The sequence below is a fragment of the Ranitomeya imitator genome, chromosome 3 (genome assembly GCF_032444005.1).
Source record: "Ranitomeya imitator isolate aRanImi1 chromosome 3, aRanImi1.pri, whole genome shotgun sequence".
NCBI classification, from domain to species: Eukaryota; Metazoa; Chordata; class Amphibia; order Anura; family Dendrobatidae; genus Ranitomeya; species Ranitomeya imitator.
In genome coordinates this window covers 409,233,057-409,257,213 of record NC_091284.1, presented here as the reverse complement: position 1 = coordinate 409,257,213, position 24,157 = coordinate 409,233,057, and the positions used below count along the sequence as shown (strand labels likewise).

The window sequence follows — 24,157 nt, the reverse complement described above, 5'->3', positions numbered from 1 at the left end:
ACATGTCTCCGTGTTTTCAACACGGACACACGGTCCGTGAAAACACAGAGACATGTGCATAGACCCATTCATTTGAATGGGTCTACGTGTGTCAATGTCTCCGGTACGTGAGAAAACTGTCACTACACGTACCGGAGACACTGACGTGTGAAAGAGGCCTTAGAGACCTGAGCCAGCAAGCAGCTAGTACTCTGGGATACCTGGTATACTAAAGCATAATAGCCTGCTATTGTTACATATACTAATACATATCTGTGTTCAAGACTGTGGTGGGAATCCAAACTCTTTGGCAGCTGGTAGCATTCACACAGGCAGAAAGTTCTTGTATCAAACAAAGAGCAGTTTATTAAATGTCCATAAACAGTTCACAGCTTACAAAGCAAAATAACATTTCATGAGCATGAAATGTACACTGGATACAGAAAGTATTTAGACCCCTTTACATTTTTCACTCTTTGTTGCATTGCAGCCAGTTGGTAAATTCAAAAAAGTTCATTTTTTTCTCATTAATGTACACTCTGCACCCCAACTTGACTGAAAAAAAAACAGAAATGTAGACATTTTTGCAAATTTCATGAAAAAGAAAAACTGAAATATCACATGATCATAAGTATTCAGACCCTTTGCTCAGTAGAAGTACCCTTTTGAGCTAGTACAGCCATGAGTCTTCTTGGGAATGATGCAACAAGTTTTTCACACCAGCCATCCTTCCTTGCAAATCCTCTCCAGTTCCGTCAGGTTGGATGGTGAACGTTGGTGAACACCCATTATCACATCTCTCCAGAGATGCTCAATTAGGTTTATGTCAGGGCTCTGGCTGGGCCAGTGAAGAATGGTCACAGAGTTGTTCTGAAGCCACTCTTTTGTTATTTTAGCTGTGTGCTTAGGGTCATTGTCTTGTTGGAAGGTGAACCTTCTGCCATGTCTGAGGTCCAGAGCACTCTGGAAGAGGTTTTCAACCAGGATATCTCTGTACTTGGCCGCATTCATGTTTCCTTCAATGACGACCAGTTGTCCTGTCCATGCAGCTGAAAAACACCCCCATAGCATGATGCTGCCACCACCATGTTTCACTATTGGGATTGTATTTGGCAGATAATGAACAGTGACTGGTTTTCTCCACACATACCACTTAGAATTATCACCAAAAAGGTCTATCTTCGTCTCATCAGACCAGAGAATCTTATTTCTCAAAGTCTGGGATTCCTTCATGTGTTCTTTTTTTAGCAAACTCTATGCGGGCTTTCTTATGTCTCGCACTGAGGAAAGGCTTCCGTTGGGCCACTTTGCCATAAAGGCCTGACTTGTGGAGGGCTGCAATGATAGTTGACTTTGTGAAACTTTCTCCCATCTCCCTACTGCATCTCTGGAGCTCATCCACAGTGATCTTGGGATTCTTCTTTACCTCTCTCACCAAGGCTCTTATCCCACGATTGCTCCGTTTGGCTGGACGGCCAGGTCTAGGAAGAGTTCTGGTGCTCCCAAACTTCTTCCATTTCAGAATTATGGATGCCACTGTGCTCTTAGAACCTTTAGTACTGCAGAAATTCTGTTGCAACCTTGGCCAGATCTGTACCTTGCCACAATTGTGTCTCTCACCTCCTTGGCCAGTTCCTTTGACGTTATGATTCTCATTTGGTCTGACATGCACTGTGAGCTGTGAGGTCTTATATAGACAGGTATGTGCCTTTCCAAATCAAGTCCTATCAGTTTAATTAAATAAAGCTGGACTCCAATGAAGGAGTAGAACCATCTCAAGGAGGATCAAAAGGAAATGTACAGCATGTGACTTAAATATGAGTGCCTGAGCAAAGGGTCTGAATACTTATGGCCATGTGATATTTCAGTTTTTCTTTTTAATAAATTTGCAACAATTTCTACATTTCTGGGTTTTTTCAGTCAAGATAGGATGCAGAGTGAACATTAATGAGAAAAAAATGAACTATTTTGAATTTACCAAATGGCTGCAATGAAACAAAGAGTGAAAAATTTAAAGGGGTATGAATACTTTCTGTACCCACTGTATAACAAAACCAAAATTGTTCATAAAGCAATATGGTCTCACCTGCTCAGGTTAAGGTCCACACTAGTGATGAGCGAACGTGCTTGGATAACTTTTTATCCAATCATACTCGGGTGTTCTCCAAGCATCTGGGCGTGCTCGTATATTATGTTCTAGTCCCTGCGGCTGCATGATTTGCAGCTGTTAGACATGCCGATAATGGACTTGAACACTTTGCTAAGTTTGGACTCGTAAACATAATCTTCATAAACACTACAGTTATCTCTTTCTTTCAAACAGGGGGATTAAAAGGAGCCACAATAGTGGATGCTCTGGACACCCTTTACATAATGGATTTGGAGGAAGAGTTTGAAGATGCAGCAAAGTGGGTAGAGAATAGCCTAGATCTGAATGTGGTAAGAATAATTCTCATCAGAAGCCCAATACAAATTAACACCTTATTGGCCACAGTATACATTGACAACAGAAATTGTACATCGTAAATATTGTGCAGGTTCCTACATATTTGGATCGGCATTCAATGAAACTTAAGTCATGCCCTTCCCTTGCCTATTCTTGAAAACGGCAGCGCAGAAAAATTCAAGCACATTTCCTAATTGATATAACATGTAATGTGCGAGGAGCTTTCCTGAAATGTAATTTAAACACAAAAACAGCAACAAATAATAGTTTAAATGTATCACATGATCCTACCAAAATCTTGAGAACATAGCATAAGCAGGAATTACAATTAAAACATAACTTTTAATGTATAACCAAACAAAGGAATATATTAAACTAGATGGGTATTTCCTGAAGGAACTACAGATAGTGCTTTGGAATGGTACCCGGGCTGCCTCTGCAAGACTTTCACACTTGGGTGCCCTTCAGGCACTGGTTTGGTGGGCGGGGCCCCTCAGGGGCCTATTTGGTGGGCAGGGCCACTCTGGGTCCGATTTGGTGGGCGGGGACACTCTGGGTCCGATTTGGTGGGCGGGGCACCATAGGAACCGATTTGGTGGGTGGGGCCACTCTGGGTCCGATTTGGTGGGCGGAGCCACTCTGGGTCCGATTTGGTGGGCGGGGCCACTCTGTGTCTGATTTGGTGGGCGGGGCACCATAGGAACCGATTTGGTGGGCGGGGCCACTCTGGGTCCGACTTGGTGGGCGGGGCCACTCGGGTCCAATTTGGTGGGCGGGGCCACTCGGGGTCCGATTTGGTGGGCGGGGTCCGATTTGGTGGGCATGGCCCCTGGGGGTCCGATTTGGTGGGCGGGGCTCCTAGGGGTCTGATTTGTCGGGCGGGGCCCCTCGGGGTCCGATTTGCGGGTGGGGCCCCTCGGGGTCCGATATGCGGGCGGAGCCCCTGGGGGTCCGATTTGGTGAGCGGGGCCACTCTGGGTCCGATTTGGTGGGCGGGGCCACTCTGGGTCCGATTTGGTGGGCGCGGCCACTCTGGGTCCGATTTGGTGGGCGGGGCCACTCTGGGTCCGATTTGGTGGGCGGGGCAACTCTGGGTCCAATTTGGTGGGTGGGGCCACTCTGGGTTCGATTTGGGTGGCGGGGTCACTCGGGGTCCGATTTGGGGGCGGGGGCGCTCTTACTTTTGCACACACGGGACCTGGGTGCACTTACTTTTCACCCACGGGACCAGGGGTGCACTTAGTTTTCACACACGGGACCCGGGGTGCACTTACTTTTCACCCACGGGACCGGGGGTGCACTTACTTTTCACACACGGGACCAGGGGTGCACTTACTTTTCACACACGGGATCTGGGGTGCACTTACTTTTCACATATGGCAGCGGAGGTGCACTTTTCACCCACGGGACCGGGGATGCACTTACTTTTCACCCACGGGATCGGGGGTGCACTTACTTTTCACCCACGGGACCGGGGGTGCACTTACTTTTCACCCACGGGACCGAGGGTGCACTTACTTTTCACCCACGGGACCGGGGGTGCACTTACTTTTCACCCACGGGACCGATGGTGCACTTACTTTTCACCCACGCGACCGGGTGCACTTACTTTTCACACACGGGAACAGGGGTGCACTTACTTTTCACACACGGGAACGGGGGTGCACTTACTTTTCACACACGGGACCGGGGGTGCACTTACTTTTCACCCACGGGACCGGGGGTGCACTTACTTTTCACACCCGGGACCGGGGGTGCACTTACTTTTCACACACGGGACCGGGTGCACTTACTTTTCACACACGGGAACAGGGGTGCACTTACTTTTCACACACGGGAACGGGGGTGCGCTTACTTTTCACACACGGGACCGGGGGTGCACTTACTTTTCACCCACGGGACCGGGGGTGCACTTACTTTTCACACCCGCGACCGGGGGTGCACTTACTTTTCACACACGGGACCGGGGGTGCACTTACTTTTCACACACGGGACCGGGGTGCACTTACTTTTCACCCACGGGACCGAGGGTGCACTTACTTTTCACACACGGGACCGGGGGTGCACTTACTTTTCACAAACGGGATCGGGGGTGCACTTACTTTTCACATATGGCAGCGGGGGTGCACTTACTTTTCACTCACGGGACCGGGGGTGCACTTACTTTTCACCCACGGGACCGGGGGTGCACTTACTTTTCACCCACGGGATCAGGGGTGCACTTACTTTTCACACACGGGACCGGGGGTGCACTTACTTTTCACCCACGGGATCGGGGGTGCACTTACTTTTCATACACGGGACCGGGGGTGCACTTACTTTTCACTCACGGGACCGGGGGTGCACTTACTTTTCACCCAAGGGACCGAGGGTGCACTTACTTTTCATTCACGAGACTGGGGGTGCACTTACTTTTCACACATGGGACCGGGGGTGCACTTATTTTTCACCCACGGGACCGGGGGTGCACTTACTTTTCACTCACGGGACCGGGGGTGCACTTACTTTTCACCCAAGGGACCGAGGGTGCACTTACTTTTCACCCACGAGATTGGGGGTGCACTTACTTTTCACACACGGGACTGGGGGTGCACTTACTTTTCACCCACGGGACTGGGGGTGCACTTACTTTTCACCCACGGGACCTCGGGTGCACTTACTTTTCACACACGGGACCGGGGTGCACTTACTTTTCACCCTCGGGACCGGGGGCGCACTTACTTTTGCACAGCCGGGGCGCTCTTACTTTTGCACACCCGGGGCGCACTTACTTTTGCACACCCGGGGCCGGGGGCGCACTTACTTTTGCATACCCGGGGCCGGGGGCGCACTTACTTTTGCATACCCGGGGCCGGGGATGCACTTACTTTTGCACATCCTGGGCCGGGAGTGCACTTACTTCTCACACACGGGGCAGGGTGCACTTACTTTTGCACACACGGGGGCGCGGGTGTACTTACTTTTGCACACACGGGGGCGGGGGCGCACTTACTTTTGCACTCCCGGGACCGGGGGTGCACTTACTTTTGCACATCCGGGGCCGGGGGCGCACTTACTTTTCACACACGGGGCAGGGTGCACTTACTTTTGCACACACGGGGGCGGGGGTGCACTTACTTTTACACACTTGGGGTGGAGGTGCAATTACTTTTGCACACATGGGGTGGGGGTGAACTTAGTTTTGCATACACAAGGGGTGCACTTACTTTTGCACACATGGGGCAGGGGTGCACTTACTTTTGCACATACGGGGCGGGGGTGCACTTACCCTCTGGGTCCGATTTGGTGGGCGGGGCACCTCAGGGACGGATTTGGTGGGCGGGGTCACTCTGGGTCCGATTTGGTGGGCTGGACACCTCAGGTAACAATTTGGTGGGCGGGTCACTTTAAGAGCTGATATTATCTGGCAAACCTGTGTCCTAGTGAGGTCATGTAGAGTTCTTAGGCGTTGGCATAGTAACTGGGTCTGACTTCGCATATCAATGAGCTGATCAGCCAGGTGGCAGTTGGGCTGATTTCTGAGGCAATTTCAAAATAACTGCCATTATAAGCTTGTGGCAAGATTTCCCCATTGAAATGCATTGAGACAAAATTTTCAAACGCCAATTGCGCCAAAACTACAAATCCGATCGACACGAAAAATACTTAGCACACCTCCCAGGAACGCTGGCTTCGAAATGACACCTCACTGGAGTCTGTGCGTGCAGCGGTTCGGGCCGCATTAATTGCGGACTGAATAATAAGAAGAAGAAGAAGAAGTTGACTACGGTGGAATAACAATATAGTGCTTTTTACAAAGCACTATAATAAACTGTCACCCAAAAAAGTGTATCAATAAAGAAGTACTACTGGGTATACCCTGTCAGGGGACGTACCATACAAAATGTAGTACTTATTCAAAATTTTTGTGCAGACGCTGGCAGTGGTCCAGTGTCCTATCACTCAACCCAAGGTACCTGATTAAATGGTGATAATGCCTGCAGTATAGAGGGTGGCAGCTCTATTTGTAGCACTGAAGCACCTTATCTCCCATGCAAGCTAGTCCCCTGATGATCTTGCTTGCAAAGAAACGCGTTGGGACCTGGAAATAGGCAGAGTGAAGGGCTTAGGGGTAGATGTGGACTGTCCTTGTAAGGGCAGGAGCTCGGGGATTGAGATTTATTGATAGCCCCCCCAGGGACTGACAGGGAATTGTCTCCTGATGCTGTGGCTTGAAGGATTTCTCCACCTAAGCGAATTGGGGCTCCACCTTACCTATCCTCGGCAATTGGTGAGATTGTTCCAATATTTCATTTGTGTACATACCTTTTCCAATTGATCTTACCCCTCCCTTTGCTTTGTGATAACTTCTAATACTAATGCAACCAAGGCTATCTGTTTATCTGTATTTGCACCTGATAAATGTTTCTTCTACAGGCATTATCACCATTTAATCAGGTATCTTGGGTTGAGTGATAGGACACTGAACCACTGCCAGCGTCTGCACAAAAATTTTGAATAAAGGTACCGTTACACTAAACGACTTACCAACGATCACGACCAGCGATACGACCTGGCCGTGATCGTTGGTAAGTCGTTGTGTGGTCGCTGGGGAGCTGTCACACAGACAGCTCTCTCTAGCGACTAACGATCAGGGGAACGACCAAAATTATATTTTCACATGATCTGCTGCCCTCTGGTTTTTATTAGTGTTTGTCTGATGTTTATATCACATACAGAAATATAATTGCAATCATATTATGAGTACCAATAGGTTATATTGACAGTTAGAATGAGTTAATGCAGCAAGTCAATATTTGCAGTGTTGACCCTTCTTCTTCAAGACCTCTGCAATTCTCCATGGCAATCAACTTCTGGACCAAATCCTGACTGATAGCAGTCCATTCTTGCATAATCAATGCTTGCATTTTGCCAGAATTTGTTGGCTTTTGTTTGTCCACCCGTCTCTTGATGATTTACCACTGGGTAAATCTGACAGGGAGAAGGACTTGGGGATCCTAGTTAATAATAAACTTACCTGGAGCAGCCAGTGCCAGGCAGCAGCTGCCAAGGCAAACAGGATCATGGGGTGCATTAAAAGAGGTCTGGATACACATGATGAGAGCATTATACTGCCTCTGTACAAATCCCTAGTTAGACCGCACATGGAGTACTGTGTCCAGTTTTGGGCACCGGTGCTCAGGAAGGATATAATAGAACTAGAGAGAGTACAAAGGAGGGCAACAAAATTAATAAAGGGGATGGGAGAACTACAATACCCAGATAGATTAGCGAAATTAGGATTATTTAGTCTAGAAAAAAGACGACTGAGGGGTGATCTAATAACCATGTATAAGTATATAAGGGGACAATACAAATATCTCGCTGAGGATCTGTTTATACCAAGGAAGGTGACGGGCACAAGGGGGCATTCTTTGCGTCTGGAGGAGAGAAGGTTTTTCCACCAACATAGAAGAGGATTCTTTACTGTTAGGGCAGTGAGAATCTGGAATTGCTTGCCTGAGGAGGTGGTGATGGCGAACTCAGTCGAGGGGTTCAAGAGAGGCCTGGATGTCTTCCTGGAGCAGAACAATATTGTATCATACAATTAGGTTCTGTAGAAGGACGTAGATCTGGGGATTTATTATGATGGAATATAGGCTGAACTGGATGGACAAATGTCTTTTTTCGGCCTTACTAACTATGTTACTATGTTACTATGATTGACCACAAGTTCTCAATGGGATTAAGATCTGGGGAGTTTCCAGGCCATGGACCCAAAATCTCTATGTTTTGTTCCATGAGCCATTTAGTTATCACCTTTGCTTTATGGCAAGGTGCTCCATCATGCTGGAAAATGCATTGTTGGGCGCCAAACTACTCTTGGACGGTTGGGAGAAGTTGCTCTTGGAGGACATTCTGGTACCATTCTTTATTCATGGCTGTGTTTTTAGGCAAGACTGTGAGTGAGCCGATTCCCTTGGCTGGAAGCAACCCCACACATGAATGGTTTCAGGATGCTTTACAGTTGGCATGAGACAAGACTGGTGGTAGCGTTCACCTCTTCTTCTCCGAATAAGCTGTTTTCCAGATGTCCCAGACAATCGAAAAGGGGATTCATCAGAGAAAATTACTTTGCCCCAGTCCTCAGCAGTCCACTCCCTGTACCTTTTGCAGAATATCAGTCGGTCCCTGATGTTTTTTCTGGAGAGAAGTGGCTTCTTTGCTGCCCTCCTTGAAACCAGGCCTTGCTCAAAGAGTCTCCGCCTCAGTGCGTGCAGAAGCACTCACACCAGCCTGCTGCCATTCCTGAGCAAGCTCGGCACTGCTGGTAGTCCGATCCCGCAGCTGAAACAGTTTTATGATAAGGTCCTGGCGCTTGCTGGTCTTTCTTGGGCGCCCTGGAGCCTTTTTGACAATGGAAGCTCTCTCCTTGAAGTTCTTGATGATGTGATAGATTGTTGACTGAGGTGCAATCTTTGTAGCTGCGATACTCTTCCCTGTTAGGCCATTTTTGTGCAGTGCAATGATGGCTGCACGTGTTTCTTTAGAGATAACCATGGTTAACTGAAGAGAAACAATGATACCAAGCACCAGCCTCCTTTTAAAGTGTCCAGTGATGTCATTCTTACTTAATCATGACTGATTGATCGCCAGCCCTGTCCTCATCAACACCCACACCTGTGTTAGGCTACGTTCAGACTAGCATTGTGTGCCGCTGCGTCGGCGACGCAACGCACGACACACGCAAAAACGTGGCAAAACGCACGCAAAAATGCTGCATTTTGCGACGCGTGCGTCGTTTTTTGCCGAAAATCGGATGCAAGAAAAATGCAACTTGTTGCGTTTTCTTGGTCCAACGCTTGTGGCAAAAAAGACGCATGCGTCGCACAACGCAACAAACAAAAACGCATGCGTCCCCCATGTTAAACATAGGGGCGCATGACGCGTGCGTCGCCGCTGCGTCGCCCGACGCTAACCTGACGCACACTAGCACAACGCTAGTCTGAACGTAGCCTTAATGGATCAATCACTAAAACGATGTTAGCTGCTCCTTCTAAGGCAGGACTGCAATGATGTTGAAATGTGTGTTGGGGGTTAAAGTTCATTTTCTGGGCAAATATTGACTTTGCAAGTACAGTAATTGCTGTTAAGCTGATCACTCTGACATACAGGAGTATATGCAAATTGCCGCTGTGCTCTGCTTTATGGCCGGCGCTGACAGTCAGTGCAGGGAAGCTGACGGCGGGGGACATGACAGACATCAGAATGTGAGTATGTACTGTTTTTTTTTTTTACTTTTACAATGGTAACCAGGGTAAATATCGGGTTACTAAGCGCGGCCCTGCGCTTAGTAACCTGTTATTTACCCTGGTTACAAGTGAACACATCGCTGGATCGGCATCACACACGCCAATCGAGCGATGACAGCGGGTGATCAGCGACCAAAAAAAAGGTCCTGATCATTCCCCAACGACCAACGATCTCCCAGCAGGGGCCTGATCGTTGGTCGCTGTCACACATAACGAGATCGTTAGCAGGATCGTTGCTACGTCACCAAAAGCGTGACGTTGCAACGATATCGTTAACGAAATCATTATGTGTGAAGGTACCTTAAGTACTAAATTTTGTATGGCACGCCCCCTGACAGGGTATACCCAGTAGTACTTTTTTAGGGTGGTTTCACACTTGCGTTTTTGTCTGCAGCACTTTTTTTCAAAAAAACGCATGCGTTTTTTTCCCTATCTTTAACATTGAAAACGCATGCGTTTTTTTGTGTACGCGTTTGGTCGCGTTTTTTGACGCATGCTTTTTTTACTGCATGCGTTCATTTTCTGAAATGCTACTTGTAGTATTTTTAGAAGCGTTTTTTGGACCAAAAAAAACTCATGCGTTTTCATGCGTTTTTTTGGGGTCAAAAAATACATTGGAGTCAATGGGGACGCATGCGTTTTTTGGTGCATGCGTTTTTTGCGGTAAAAAACGCATGCGTTTTTTTATTAAAAAACCAGAAAACACACTGATATGCCACCCCCCAACATAAAGGTGATAAAGGGAACCTAACCCTACCCCTAACCCTACCCCTAACCCTAAACCTACCCCTAACCCTACCCCTAATCCCTTTATGGTTAGGGTTAGGGGTAGGGTTAGGGTTAGGGGTAGGGTTAGGGTTAGGATCCCTTAGGTTTAGGGTTAGGGGTAGGGTTAGGGTTAGGATCCCTTAGGGTTAGGGGTAGGGTTAGGGGTAGGATCCCTTTAGGGTTAGGGTTAGGGTTATGATCCCTACCCCTAACCCTAACCCTAACTGTTTCTGTTTATAGTGGGTTTTTTACTTTTTTTTGATGATTGGCAGCTGTCACACATTTCTCAGCATGCATTTAAAAAACGCAAACGCATGTAAAAACGCATGTAAACGCGTCAAAACGCCGTGTTTTTTTTACCACATGCAAAAACGCATGCGTCAAAAAAACGCAGCGTTTACACGCGTTTACATGCGTTTTTTTACCATGCGTTTTTTTGCGTTTTTTACCGCAAAAACGCACCCCAAAAAACGCCAATGTGAAACCAGCCTAATTGATACACTTTTTTTTAGGTGACAGTTTATTTAATATATTCCTTTATTTGGTTATACATTAAAAGTTATGTTTTAATTTTAATTCCTGCTTATGCTATGTTCTCTGAAATGTAATTTCTAACTTCCTCAGACATCTTTTACATGCTTTAATGAATTGTGCTGTTGACTAGTCTAAAAACTGAAGAAGTGTCTCCCTCTGGATGCAATTACTCTGATCAACTTTTATGATAATACAATACTTTGAGAATGATAAATCGTGATGTATGAAGGATTTCTAGCTACATAAAGCGTAAACGCATCTGGCATTTATATTGCATTGTATTTCTTTTTTTTTCCATTAGAATGGAGAGGCTTCATTGTTTGAAGTTAATATCCGTTACGTAGGAGGGCTACTCTCTGCTTATTACCTGTCAGGAAAAGAGGTGAGAGAAATGCCATTTAACATATGTTTCTGTAAAGCAGATTGACAAAGTAAAAAATCCTTCAGACCATCAGAATTACTTGAATGTACATATAGCACTGACATATTCAGTAGCATAGTACAGAGGATGTACTCACATAGGTATTACAATATAGTAGATTCTGACTGCTTTCGGCATAAATATGTCCAATAATATGGTACATGCTAATAAATTTTATTTGTGATTTCTATTTAAATTTACACAGTTGATCCAAATATATTTTTCTATGTCCTCATTGTCTCTCCCCGTGCTCTTTTATGGTGTCGTTTTCTATATTTGCTTTGAAACCCAGCTGATTAATAGCAATGCTCTGCAGTTTTAGTGCTATTTTCGTTACTTCCTTCCACTTTCTGAACGCAGCTGATTGCAACGCATACGTAGGATCGTGAAATGTTAATCAAACATCTCAGGGGTATCGCCTCAGCGGACTCACAAGCTGCAGATTACGTTCATCAAAGTCTCAATCATGTAGAACATAATGCTAAAGAATACTTTAGTACTCTTCCCAAATAAAGAAAAATATTTATGTAAAAATAGTAAAAAGTAATGCTGCAATAAAGATGTGATTGTGACACTCACAGGTATAACTTAAAAAAGGTTCTCAGCTCAACAGAAAAAAATTCCCATAGGGGAGGCAAGGTGGTAAAATGATAAAAGAAGATAGACTCACCCCTGGATTCCGCAGCCCGCTCTACCGCTGACAGTGATGCCATTGGATTAGCGCCGCAATAGAGTCCAAGGATAAATACGTCTTCTCTTATTTTTTTTACCATTCTGGTTGCCCTCTGACAATTTTAACAATTTGGCAAAGTACCTCTTCGAATCTCCATTACATATTCCATACCTTAGTTTCTGCTTAAAAGGTTATCTCCAACATTGAAAGTCATCAGCTTTTCATGGGATAAGTGATAATTTTCGATCGTTTGAGTTCTTCTGACCACAGGGATGCCCAACAATAGCTTTGGTCATTGCCTATGGAGCTGCCGGAGATAGTTGAGTATATCAATCTGCTTTTTCTGTCAGTTTCATAAAGAATGGATGCAGCATTGATGTGCACGCAAGGCCATTGCTCCATTCCAACTATGACTGATGGACCCCTACTGATTGGAAAGTTAACACCTTCCACCGATAACTTTCAATGTTGAGCATAATCCTTTAAGTTGCAGACAAGTCTTTGAGGCCTGCTACCTCTGCATTCTTTACAGCTGATGATTCCCTTCTCTGGCTTTATCCATGAACACACAAAAAAACAAATCCATGGTCTAGTGCTAGGGACTGGCTATCATCGTCTCTCCCTGGCAGCTAGAAGCAGTTATCTGAATGTAAGCCAGCTTCCCTTTTATTCAGTCTGAGCAACATTATTGCAACCCCACCTGCACAATGCATCCTCTATTTTTACACTGCACAGCTGATAAATGGTATTTTTAGATGTCAGAAAATGTGATTAAAATTATAAGGTGGTACTTATCTTTTACAAGGATATAACTAACCAACAGTAACTGCCAGGTATGTTCCCAGTGAGGCGACTTTGAAGATTGCTCTGTAACTTCACAAGTAATGCTCTGAATGACCTTACTACAAGCAGCATGATGCAACCCACCACAAGTGGGTTTTCCAGAATCATTTGCGCCTCCCTAAATATCATTGTACACGTTTTGTACTGTTCATGTCACTTGATATTATGTGACTGCCTGAGCCTAATGTCAAATTTTAGAAGTGTATATTCAGGTTTTAAAGAAACCTACAAATGGGGATTTAAATGTAGACCTCTAGCATCATAATCACGTTTAATGACTGACAAGCTGTGGGTGCTGCACCATAGTCATCGTGGGGCAGAAGGGTCCTCTCAACAGTGCCAGGGACTACTGCATTTTACGGTAATAATTGTTCAATAAGGAAGCTCGTAGCTCAAATATTTTTCCTACTGCTAAGGCCAACAATGAGACATCCATCAGAGAAATTTGCTTTGGCTCAGAACTCCAATTCTAACTATAGGGCAATTCATAAAATGAAATCATCTAGAAGACTTCTACATAGCTCTAGGAAACTTGTCAAGGGAAAACTGTTGTGACAGCTCCTCTTTAACCCTATAACTCAAGTGAATATACCATTGTGCCCAAACTGCAATGCCCTCACTGTACTGGGACATAACAGTACAACCAGTTGATTGCATAGGCATGGGAGCTTTGCCCGTGCCATCGGCATTAGATGTTACAAGCAACTTACAGACAATATTCTGCTGTAAAATCCGAGATCACAATTACGGTATAATAGTTTTCTTCTCAGTATAACACCGACAGACAATAATACTCATAATATAGAATAATATGATTCCAAATCATTACACCAGCAAAACAAAAAACAATCATGGCTTCTGATGTCCAATAATTAAACAGAAAAAGAAGTGAAATTAAGTTTAGTAAATTTTAATAAAAAAAACAATCTTCCTTAACTAACCAAATCATGAAATAAATATATCTATTTGTATATTTATTTATGTGACAAAATTACAGGCAAAGTGCTGGAGGGGAGATATCTTTCACTTAGCCTAAAGGCGTCAGTGATATAAAACCCATAGTTTTTCCTCAGCACACTACGGTAAGTGTTGTGAGAGGTTAGGTTATTTGCCTAATGGGCTGACTTTTATGTAGACATCCATAGAGATTATATCCATCCCAGGGTGTGGTCTGGGGCTTAAGTAGCTGGCCTCCAAAGGCAGCAGTGTTCAGTGTCTGGAGAGGAACATTCCAGAGAAGTGGCATGTGTTTTCTGCTAGCAGTGAGCTGGATGAACATTGCTCTCAGATGGACTGTCCTTTCAGCTACCATTTTGTTTTGTTTTCCTGTTTTGCCCAGAGGGCTATATTTGTTTTACTACACTTTGATATATCCTGTCCATAATAAACCAAAGGAAGTTATTAAAGCTGCAGTGTTCCCATGTCTACCTCCGTGTACATCCAAGCGAGCCGATCTACCACAATATATATATATATATATATATATATATATATATATATATATATATATATATATATATATATATATATAACACAATCATATTATATTTTGTGAAATATTGTGAAATAGATGTGTGGTGCTTCCACAATCATAATGACATGTAGAACAAAAGATATAAAGCGATGGTGGAATTGCAAAAATTTTGCTATTCTATTCCCCCCCAAAATTATCAAATTGAAATAACAAATTATATGTACCTTAAAAATGCAGGAGATGAAAATTGTAACTTATCCTGCAAAAAAAAAAAAAAAAAAAGAAATTAAAGAAGTCCACTACTTTAGCATTGATAACACATACTTAGGGCAGATCATCAATGTCTAATAGGTCAGGGTCCGACACCCCCGCCGATCAGCTGCTGTTGGTGTCTGCCGGCCCAAAGCCTTCAATTGTGGAGCTGGCCGTCTTCTGATAGTGGCTGAGGCTTGGTATTACACGTCTGCCTCCTATTTAAAGGGACTCTGTCACCTGAATTTGGCGGGACTGGTTTTGGGTCATATGGGCGGAGTTTTCGGGTGTTTGATTCACCCTTTCCTTACCCGCTGGCTGCATGCTGGCTGCAATATTGGATTGAAGTTCATTCTCTGTCCTACGTAGTACATGCCTGCACAAGGCAAGATTGCTTTGCGCAGGCGTGTACTATGGAGGACAGAGAATGAACTTCAATCCAATATTGCAGCCAGCATGCAGCCAGCGGGTAAGGAAAGGGTGAATCAAACACCCGAAAACTCCGCCCATATGACCCAAAACCAGTCCCGCCAAATTCAGGTGACAGGTTCCCTTTAAGACAGCTAGCTCTGCAAGTGAATGCTTCTGACCAAAGGCCAGCACCAATAACAGCTGGTTGTCGGACCCCGATTGATCAGACAGTGATGACCTACAGTATCCTATGGATAGGTCATCATTGTTAAAGTAGTGGACAACCTCTTTAAAGCTCTGGGCTGAAACCCAAATTTAGGCCAGTCCGTAAGGGGTTAACTGTTTTGCGCAGATACATTTTTTAACTGGAGAACAAGAAGTGAAAATGAGCAATACCTAAATAGAAATTAATTGTTTCATATAATTCCAGGTTTTTCGGGAAAAAGCAATTGATCTTGGGAAGAAACTGTTACCAGCATTTAGCACGCCTACAGGAATCCCTCGCGGCATTATCAATCTGGGAAAGTAAGGAAAATCTTCTGCATTTATTTTTGCATATTTCTTGTTTGCAAATTGTCCAGTGTTAACCAAACTATGGCACTCAGATGCATTATTCACTAAGCACCTTAAAAATGGAGACATCAGTAAATATTGCAGAAAAGATCTGGTAATTAGTAGAGATGAGTGAATATACTCGTTACTCGAGATTTCTCGAGCACGCTCGGGGGTCCGCTGAGTATTTTTAGTGCTTGGAAATTTAGTTTTTATTGCCACAGCTGAATGATTTACATCTGTTAGCCAGCATAAGTACATGCGGGGGTTGCCTGGTTGCTAAGGCAAGAAAAACTAAATTTCCAAGCACTAAAAAATACTCGGAGGACACTCGAGCATGATCAGGAAATCTCGAGTAATGAGTATATTCGCTCATCACTAGTAATTAGTTTCAGAATACTAATTGTATATTGCGGTAAAGGCCCCTTCACATTAAGCGACGCTGCAGCGATACCGACAACGATCCGGATCGCTGCAGCGTCGCTGTTTGGTCGCTGGAGAGCTGTCACACAGACCGCTCTCCAGCGACCAACGATGCCGGTAACCAGGGTAAACATCGGGTAACTAAGCGCAGGGCCGCGCTTAGTAACCCGATGTTTACCCTGGTTACCTTCCTAAAAGTAAAAAAAAACAAACAGTGCATACTTACCTACCGCTGTCTGTCCTCCAGCGCTGTGCTCTGCACTCCTCCTGTACTGTCTGTGTGAGCACAGCGGCCGGAAAGCAGAGCGGTGACGTCACCGCTCTGCTTTCCGGCTGACCGACACTCACAGCCAGTACAGGAGGAGTGCAGAGCACAGCGCCGGGGGACAGACAGCGGTAGGTAAGTATGTAGTGTTTGTTTTTTTACTTTTAGGATGGTAACCAGGGTAAACATCGGGTTACTAAGCGCGGCCCTGCGCTTAGTTACCCGATGTTTACCCTGGTTACCAGTGAAGACATCGCTGGATCGGTGTCACACACGCCGATCCAGCGATGTCCACGGGAGATCCAGCGACGAAATAAAGTTCTGGACTTTCTTCAGCGACCAACGATCTCCCAGCAGGGGCCTGATCGTTGGTCGCTGTCACACAGAACGATTTTATTAACGATATCGTTGCTACGTCACAAAAAGCAACGATATCGTTAACAATATCGTTATGTGTGAAGGTACCTTAAGACAACTACTGACATTCAGAAGATCAGTCTAAATTCTTGCACATGATGGCAAATACACCCTGAAGATAACTTCAGACTGTTCTTATTGGGCTGTCATCTTTGGTTTTTGTTATCATTGATTTGTGCTGGCAGAAATGAGCAGAGTCTGTTGAAGGAACAGACTTCGCTGTAGATGAGTAATGGGCCTCACTAGGTGACATCTACAGCAGAGACAAATAAGAAACCGATAAGGTCAGGGCCACTGTAGAGTTTCTATTTCAGGAGAAAAGACACAGGTCAGGGTCATAAAATAATCATCACTTAGGTTAATAGCAAAGAAGAATATTAGTAAGTAATTTACCTGCTGTAAATTGGTTCCCGTAAAGGGTTAAATAGGTGAACAGCAGTACCAATGGATACAAAAATTGTAGGAGAAGAGAATGTTAGTGATAATTAGGGTTGAGCGAAACGGGTCGTTCATTTTCAAAAGTCGCCGACTTTTGGCAAAGTCGGGTTTCATGAAACCCGATCTGACCTCTGTGCGGGGTCGGCCATGCGGTACGCGACTTTCGCGCCAAAGTCGCGTTTCAATGATGCGAAAAGCGCCATTTCTCAGCCAATGAAGGTAAACGCAGAGTGTGGGCAGCGTGATGACATAGGTCCTGGTCCCCACCATCTTAGAGAAGGGCATTGCAGTGATTGGCTTGCTGTCTGCGGCGTCACAGGGGCTATAAAGGGGAGTTCCCGCCGACCGCCATGTTACTGCTGCTGATCTGAGCTTAGGGAGAGGTTGCTGCCGCTTCGTCAGAAGCAGGGATAGCGTTAGGCAGGGTCCATTAACCACAAAACCGCTTGTGCTGTAGCGATTTCCACTGCCCAACACCACCTTCGGTGTGCAGGGACAGTGGAAGCTACATTTTTTTTTTTTTTCCTCAGCGCTGTAGCTTATTGGGCTGCCCTAGAAGGCTCCCTGATAGCTGCATTGCTGTGTGTACGCCGCTGTGCAAACCAACTGCTTTTTTCAAAGCACAAATCCTCTTGTTCCTTCCTTTCTGCACAGCTATCTTTTTGGTTTGTACTAGGGTTGAGCGAAACGGGTCGAACATTTTCAAAAGTCGCCGACTTTTGGCGAAGTCGAGTTTCATGAAACCCGATCCGACCCCTGTGCGTGGTCGGCCATGCGGTACGCGACTTTCGCGCCAAAGTCGCGTTTCAATGACGCGAAAAGCGCCATTTCTCAGCCAATGAAGGTAAACGCAGAGTGTGGGCAGCGTGATGACATAGGTCCTGGTCCCCACCATCTTAGAGAAGGGCATTGCAGTGATTGGCTTGCTGTCTGCGGCGTCACAGGGGCTATAAAGGGGAGTTCCCGCCGACCGCCATGTTACTGCTGCTGATCTGAGCTTAGGGAGAGGTTGCTGCCGCTTCGTCAGAAGCAGGGATAGCGTTAGGCAGGGTCCATTAACCACAAAACCGCTTGTGCTGTAGCGATTTCCACTGCCCAACACCACCTTCGGTGTGCAGGGACAGTGGAAGCTCCTTTTTTTTTTTTTTCCTCAGCGCTGTAGCTCATTGGGCTGCCCTAGAAGGCTCCCTGATAGCTGCATTGCTGTGTGTACGCCGCTGTGCAAACCAACTGCTTTTTTCAAAGCACAAATCCTCTTGTTCCTTCCTTTCTGCACAGCTATCTTGTTTGTTTGTCCACACTTTTTATTTAATTTGTGCATCAGTCCACTCCTTATTGCTGCCTGCCATACCTGGCTGAGATTACTGCAGGGAGATAGTAATTGAAGGACAGTTCCTTTTTTTTTTTTTTTGGTGGGAGATTAAGATTGACATTTCTGCTAGAGTGCCATCTCTGTCTGTGTCATCTCTCACTCAGTGGGCCATAGAAAGCCTATTTATTTTTTTGCTTGATTTGGGTTCCAAAATCTACCAGAAAAAATCACAACATCAATCAGTGGGAGAAAAATATTGGCCTCAGGGCTTGTGTGCCACTCCTTACTCCTGTGTGTGCCATCTCTCACTCAGTGGGCCATAGAAAGCCTATTAATTTTTTTGCTTGATTTGGGTTCTAAATTCTACCTGAAAAAATCAATAAATCAATCAGTGGGAGATTAATATTGGCCTTTGGGCTTGTGTGCCAGTCCTAAGCGTGCCATCTCTCTCTCTCTCAGATAGTGGGCCATAGAAAGCCTATTTTTTTATTATTTTATTGGGTTTATAAATTTTCCCTGGAAAAAAAAAAAGTGGGAGATTAATATTGGCCTCTGGGCTTGTGTGCCAGTCCTGAGCGTGCCATCTCTCTCACAAATAGTGGGCCATAGAAAGCCTATTTATTTTTTGGGTTGATTTGGGTTCATAATTCTACCTTAAAAAATCAATCAATCAATCAGTGGGAGATTAGTATTGGCCTTTGGGCTTGTGTGCCAGTCCTAAGCGTGCCATCTCTCTCTCTCAGATAGTGGGCCATAGAAAGCCTATTTATTATTATTTTTTTTATTGGGTTTATAAATTTTCCCTGGAAAAAAAAAAAAGTGGGAGATTAATATTGGCCTCTGGGCTTGTGTGCCAGTCCTGAACGTGCCATCTCTCTCACAAATAGTGGGCCATAGAAAGCCTATTTATTTTTTGGGTTGATTTGGGTTCCTAATTCTACCTGAAAAAATCAATCAATCAATCAGTGGGAGAAAAATATTGGCCTCAGGGCTTGTGTGCCACTCCTTACTCCTGTGTGTTTGCCATCTCTCACTCAGTGGGCCATAGAAAGCCTATTAATTTTTTTGCTTGATTTGGGTTCTAAATTCTACCTGAAAAAATCATTAAATCAATCAGTGGGAGATTAATATTGGGCTTTGGGCTTGTGTGCCAGTCCTAAGCGTGCCATCTCTCTCTCTCAGATAGTGGGCCATAGAAAGCCTATTTATTATTATTTTTTTTATTGGGTTTATAAATTTTCCCTGGAAAAAAAAAAATGGGAGATTAATATTGGCCTCTGGGCTTGTGTGCCACTCCTGACTCCTGAGTGCGTCATCTGTCACTCAGTGGGCCCTAGAAAGCCTATTTTTTGTTTTATTTGTTTTCTAAATTCTCCCTGAAACAATCATTTTATTTTCTTTGGTTTCTAAATTATTCCTGAAAAAAATCATTTTTTTTGTATTTTTTTTTCTCTCAAGTCTCCCTGAAAAAAAAAAAAAAAAAATCTGTGGGAGATTCATATTGACCCTTCTGCTTGTGTGCCAGTCTTGACTCCTGGGTGTGCCATCTCTCTCTCTCCCCAATTGTGGGCCATAGAAAGCCTATTAATTTTTTTGCTTGATTTGGGTTCCAAAATCTACCTGAAAAAAATCACTAAATCAATCAGTGGGAGATTAATATTGGCCTCTGGGCTTGTGTGCCACTCCTGACTCCTGTGTGCGTCATCTGTCACTCAGTGGGCCCTAGAAAGCCTATTTTTTGTTTTATTTGTTTTCTAAATTCTCCCTGAAACAATCATTTTATTTTCTTTGGTTTCTAAATTATTCCTGAAAAAAAATCATTTTTTTGGTATTTTTTTTTCTCTCAAGTCTCCCTGAAAAAAAAAAAAAAAAAAAAATCTGTGGGAGATTCATATTGCCCCTTCTGCTTGTGTGCCAGTCTTGACTCCTGGGTGTGCCATCTCTCTCTCTCCCCAATTGTGGGCCATAGAAAGCCTATTAATTTTTTTGCTTGATTTGTGTTCCAAAATCTACCGAAAAAAATCACTAAATCAATCAGTGGGAGATTAATATTGGCCTCTGGGCTTCTGTGCCACTCCTGACTCCTGTGTGCGTCATCTGTCACTCAGTGGGCCCTAGAAAGCCTATTTTTTGTTTTATTTGTTTTCTAAATTCTCCCTAAAACAATCATTTTATTTTCTTTGGTTTCTAAATTATTCCTGAAAAAAATCTTTTTTTTTGTATTTTTTTTTCTCTCAAGTCTCCCTGAAAAAAAAAAAAATCTGTGGGAGATTCATATTGCCCCTTCTGCTTGTGTGCCAGTCTTGACTCCTGGGTGTGCCATCTCTCTCTCTCTCCCCAATTGTGGGCTATAGAAAGCCTATTAATTTTTTTGCTTGATTTGGGTTCCAAAATCTACCTGAAAAAAATCACTAAATCAATCAGTGGGAGATTAATATTGGCCTCTGGGCTTGTGTGCCACTCCTGACTCCTGTGTGCGTCATCTGTCACTCAGTGGGCCCTAGAAAGCCTATTTTTTGTTTTATTTGTTTTCTAAATTCTCCCTGAAACAATCATTTTATTTTCTTTGGTTTCTAAATTATTCCTGAAAAAAATCATTTTTTTTGTATTTTTTTTTCTCTCAAGTCTCCCTGAAAAAAAAAAAAAAAAAAAAATCTGTGGGAGATTCATATTGCCCCTTCTGCTTGTGTGCCAGTCTTGACTCCTGGGTGTGCCATCTCTCTCTCTCTCTCCCCAATTGTGGGCCATAGAAAGCCTATTAATTTTTTTGCTTGATTTGGGTTCCAAAATCTACCTGAAAAAAATCACTAAATCAATCAGTGGGAGATTAATATTGGCCTCTGGGCTTGTGTGCCACTCCTGACTCCTGTGTGCGTCATCTGTCACTCAGTGGGCCCTAGAAAGCCTATTTTTTGTTTTATTTGTTTTCTAAATTCTCCCTGAAACAATCATTTTATTTTCTTTGGTTTCTAAATTATTCCTGAAAAAAATCATTTTTTTGGTATTTTTTTTTCTCTCAAGTCTCCCTGAAAAAAAAAAAAAAAATCTGTGGGAGATTCATATTGCCCCTTCTGCTTGTATGCCAGTCTTGACTCCTGGGTGTGCCATCTCTCTCTCTCTCCCCAATTGTGGGCCATAGAAAGCCTATTAATTTTTTTGCTTGATTTGGGTTCCAAAATCTACCAAAAAAAATAACTAAATCAATCGGTGGGAGATTAATATTGGCCTCTGGGCTTGTGTGCCACTCCTGACTCCTGTGTGCGTCCTCTCTCACTCAGTGGGCCCTACAAAGCCTTTTTTTTTTTCCTAAATTCTCCCTGAAACAATCATTTCATTTTATTTGTTTTATAAATTCTTCTGTAAAAAATAATTTTTTTTTAATTTTTTTTTTTTCTGAAGTCTCCCTTTTAAAAAAAACAAACACAAATCAGAGGGAGATAAATATTTACATTTGCGCTTCAGTGACAGTCCTGCGTGTGTGCCATCTCATTTGTTGCCAACAACAACAGAGTGTGTAACATTGTGGCTGATTTTCGTTGTGGTCTCACCCACCTGTAAAGGGGTAGCTAAATCATACTGAAGTTATAGCTCACTGTGTAAGTTGTGTGACAGCAACAAATACCGTTCGTTTGTTAACGTTTTTAAAACAATGAGGAAGTCTGGTGGAAGAGGTCGTGGCCGGGGGCGTTCATTGTCAGCTGGTAATGAGGGTAGTGGTAGTGGTGGAGCATCAGCTGGTCGTGGGAAAAAAAATATTGCACCTAAGTCTGGAGCTGTGGAGCCAGGTTCGTCGTCTGGCTACACAAGGCCTCGAACGCTCCCTTTTCTGGGAGTAGGAAAACCGCTTTTAAAGCCGGAGCAGCAAGAGCAAGTTTTGGCTTATCTTGCTGACTCAGCCTCTAGCTCTTTTGCCTCCTCTCGTGAAACTGGTAAATGTCAAAGCAGCGCGTCGTTAGTGGATGTTCACGGTCAGGGACAAGTCGCTTCCTTGTCCTCTTCAGCAAAAACAACAACAGAGAAGAATGCAGCAGGCGACACAACGGGTTACTCCATGGAGCTCTTTACACATACCGTCCCTGGCTTAGAAAGTGAAGCAGTTAACAGTCCATGCCCATTACAAGTTGAATCTGACATGGAGTGCACTGATGCACAGCCACAGCCAGACTACTATCCTGGTCCTTTGACTCAGACCACAACATTGCCATCGCAGGGTGCTGATCAAGAATCAGACCCTGATGAGACTATGTTGCCCCATCACGAACGCTATACCACCGACCGCCACGGTGACACAGACGAAGTTGCACACGAGCTACAAGAAGAGGTAATAGATGACCCAGTTCTTGACCCCGATTGGCAGCCATTGGGAGAACAGGGTGCAGGCGGCAGCAGTTCTGAAGCGGAGGAGGAGGGGCCGCAGCAGGCATCAACATCGCAACAGGTTCCATCTGCCGGGCCCGTATCTTGCCCAAAACGCGTGGCAAAGCTAAAACCTGTTGGAGGACAGCGTGGCCATCCGGTTAAAGCTCAGTCTGCAATGCCTGAAAAGGTATCCGATGCTAGAAAGAGTGCAGTCTGGCATTTTTTTAAACAACATCCAATTGATCAGCGCAAAGTCATCTGTCAAAAATGTTCAACTACCTTAAGCAGAGGACAGAATCTGAAAAGTCTCAATACAAGTTGCATGCATAGACATTTAACCACCATGCATTTGCAAGCCTGGACTAACTACCAAACGTCCCTTAAGGTTGTAGCACCCTCGACCAATGAAGCTAGTCAGCAACGCAACATCCCTTCCGGCAGTGTAGGGCCACCATTTTCCGCACCACCTGCAGTATCTGTGCAGGTTTCTTTGCCAGGCCAAAGCCGTCAGGGTCAGGGAATCACCAGTTTCGTAGTAGGAAACACTGCATCTAGGGCACCGGTGGCAACAATACCATCTCCCACCGTCTCTCAGTCTGCCATGTCCACCGGCACCCCCGCTAGCTCCACGATCTCCAGCTCTCCAGTCCAGCTCACCCTACATGAGACTATGGTTAGAAAAAGGAAGTACTTAGCCTCGCATCCGCGTACACAGGGTTTGAACGCACACATAGCTAGACTAATCTCGTTAGAGATGATGCCCTACCGGTTAGTTGAAAGCGAAGCTTTCAAAGCCCTGATGGACTACGCTGTACCACGCTACGAGCTACCCAGTCGACACTTTTTTTCCAGAAAAGCCATCCCAGCCCTCCACCAGCATGTTAAAGAGCGCATCGTCCATGCACTCAGGCAATCTGTGAGCACAAAGGTGCACGTGACAACAGATGCATGGACCAGTAGGCATGGCCAGGGACGTTACGTGTCCATCACGGCACACTGGTTAAATGTGGTGGATGCAGGGTCCACAGGGGACAGCAAGTTTGGGACAGTTCTGCCTAGCCCACGGTCTAGGAAACAATTGGCTGTAGCCGTTCGCACCCCCTCCTCCTCCTCTTCGTCCTCCTGCAGAAGCGAGAGCTCGTCCACAGACCGCAGTCGCACAACCACTCCATCCGCAGCTGCCACTGTTGCATACCAGGTCTCCCATTATGGGGCAGCTACTGGCAAACGTCAGCAGGCTGTATTGGCTATGAAGTGTTTGGGCGACAACAGACACACCGCGGAAGTTCTGTCCGAGT

At 44.9% G+C, this 24,157-nt stretch overlaps 1 protein-coding gene across 1 annotated transcript in view; it reads left to right on the top strand.

Moving 5' to 3' along the window:
* Positions 1–24,157, top strand: part of LOC138670090 (mannosyl-oligosaccharide 1,2-alpha-mannosidase IA-like) — a 260,030-nt gene that overhangs the window by 87,653 nt on the left and 148,220 nt on the right. The window contains exons 4-6 of the mRNA XM_069757123.1: positions 2,303–2,418; positions 11,321–11,401; positions 15,524–15,618. Of these exons, the coding sequence (XP_069613224.1) occupies positions 2,303–2,418; positions 11,321–11,401; positions 15,524–15,618 (292 nt within the window). The remainder of the gene's footprint in view (positions 1–2,302; positions 2,419–11,320; positions 11,402–15,523; positions 15,619–24,157) is intronic.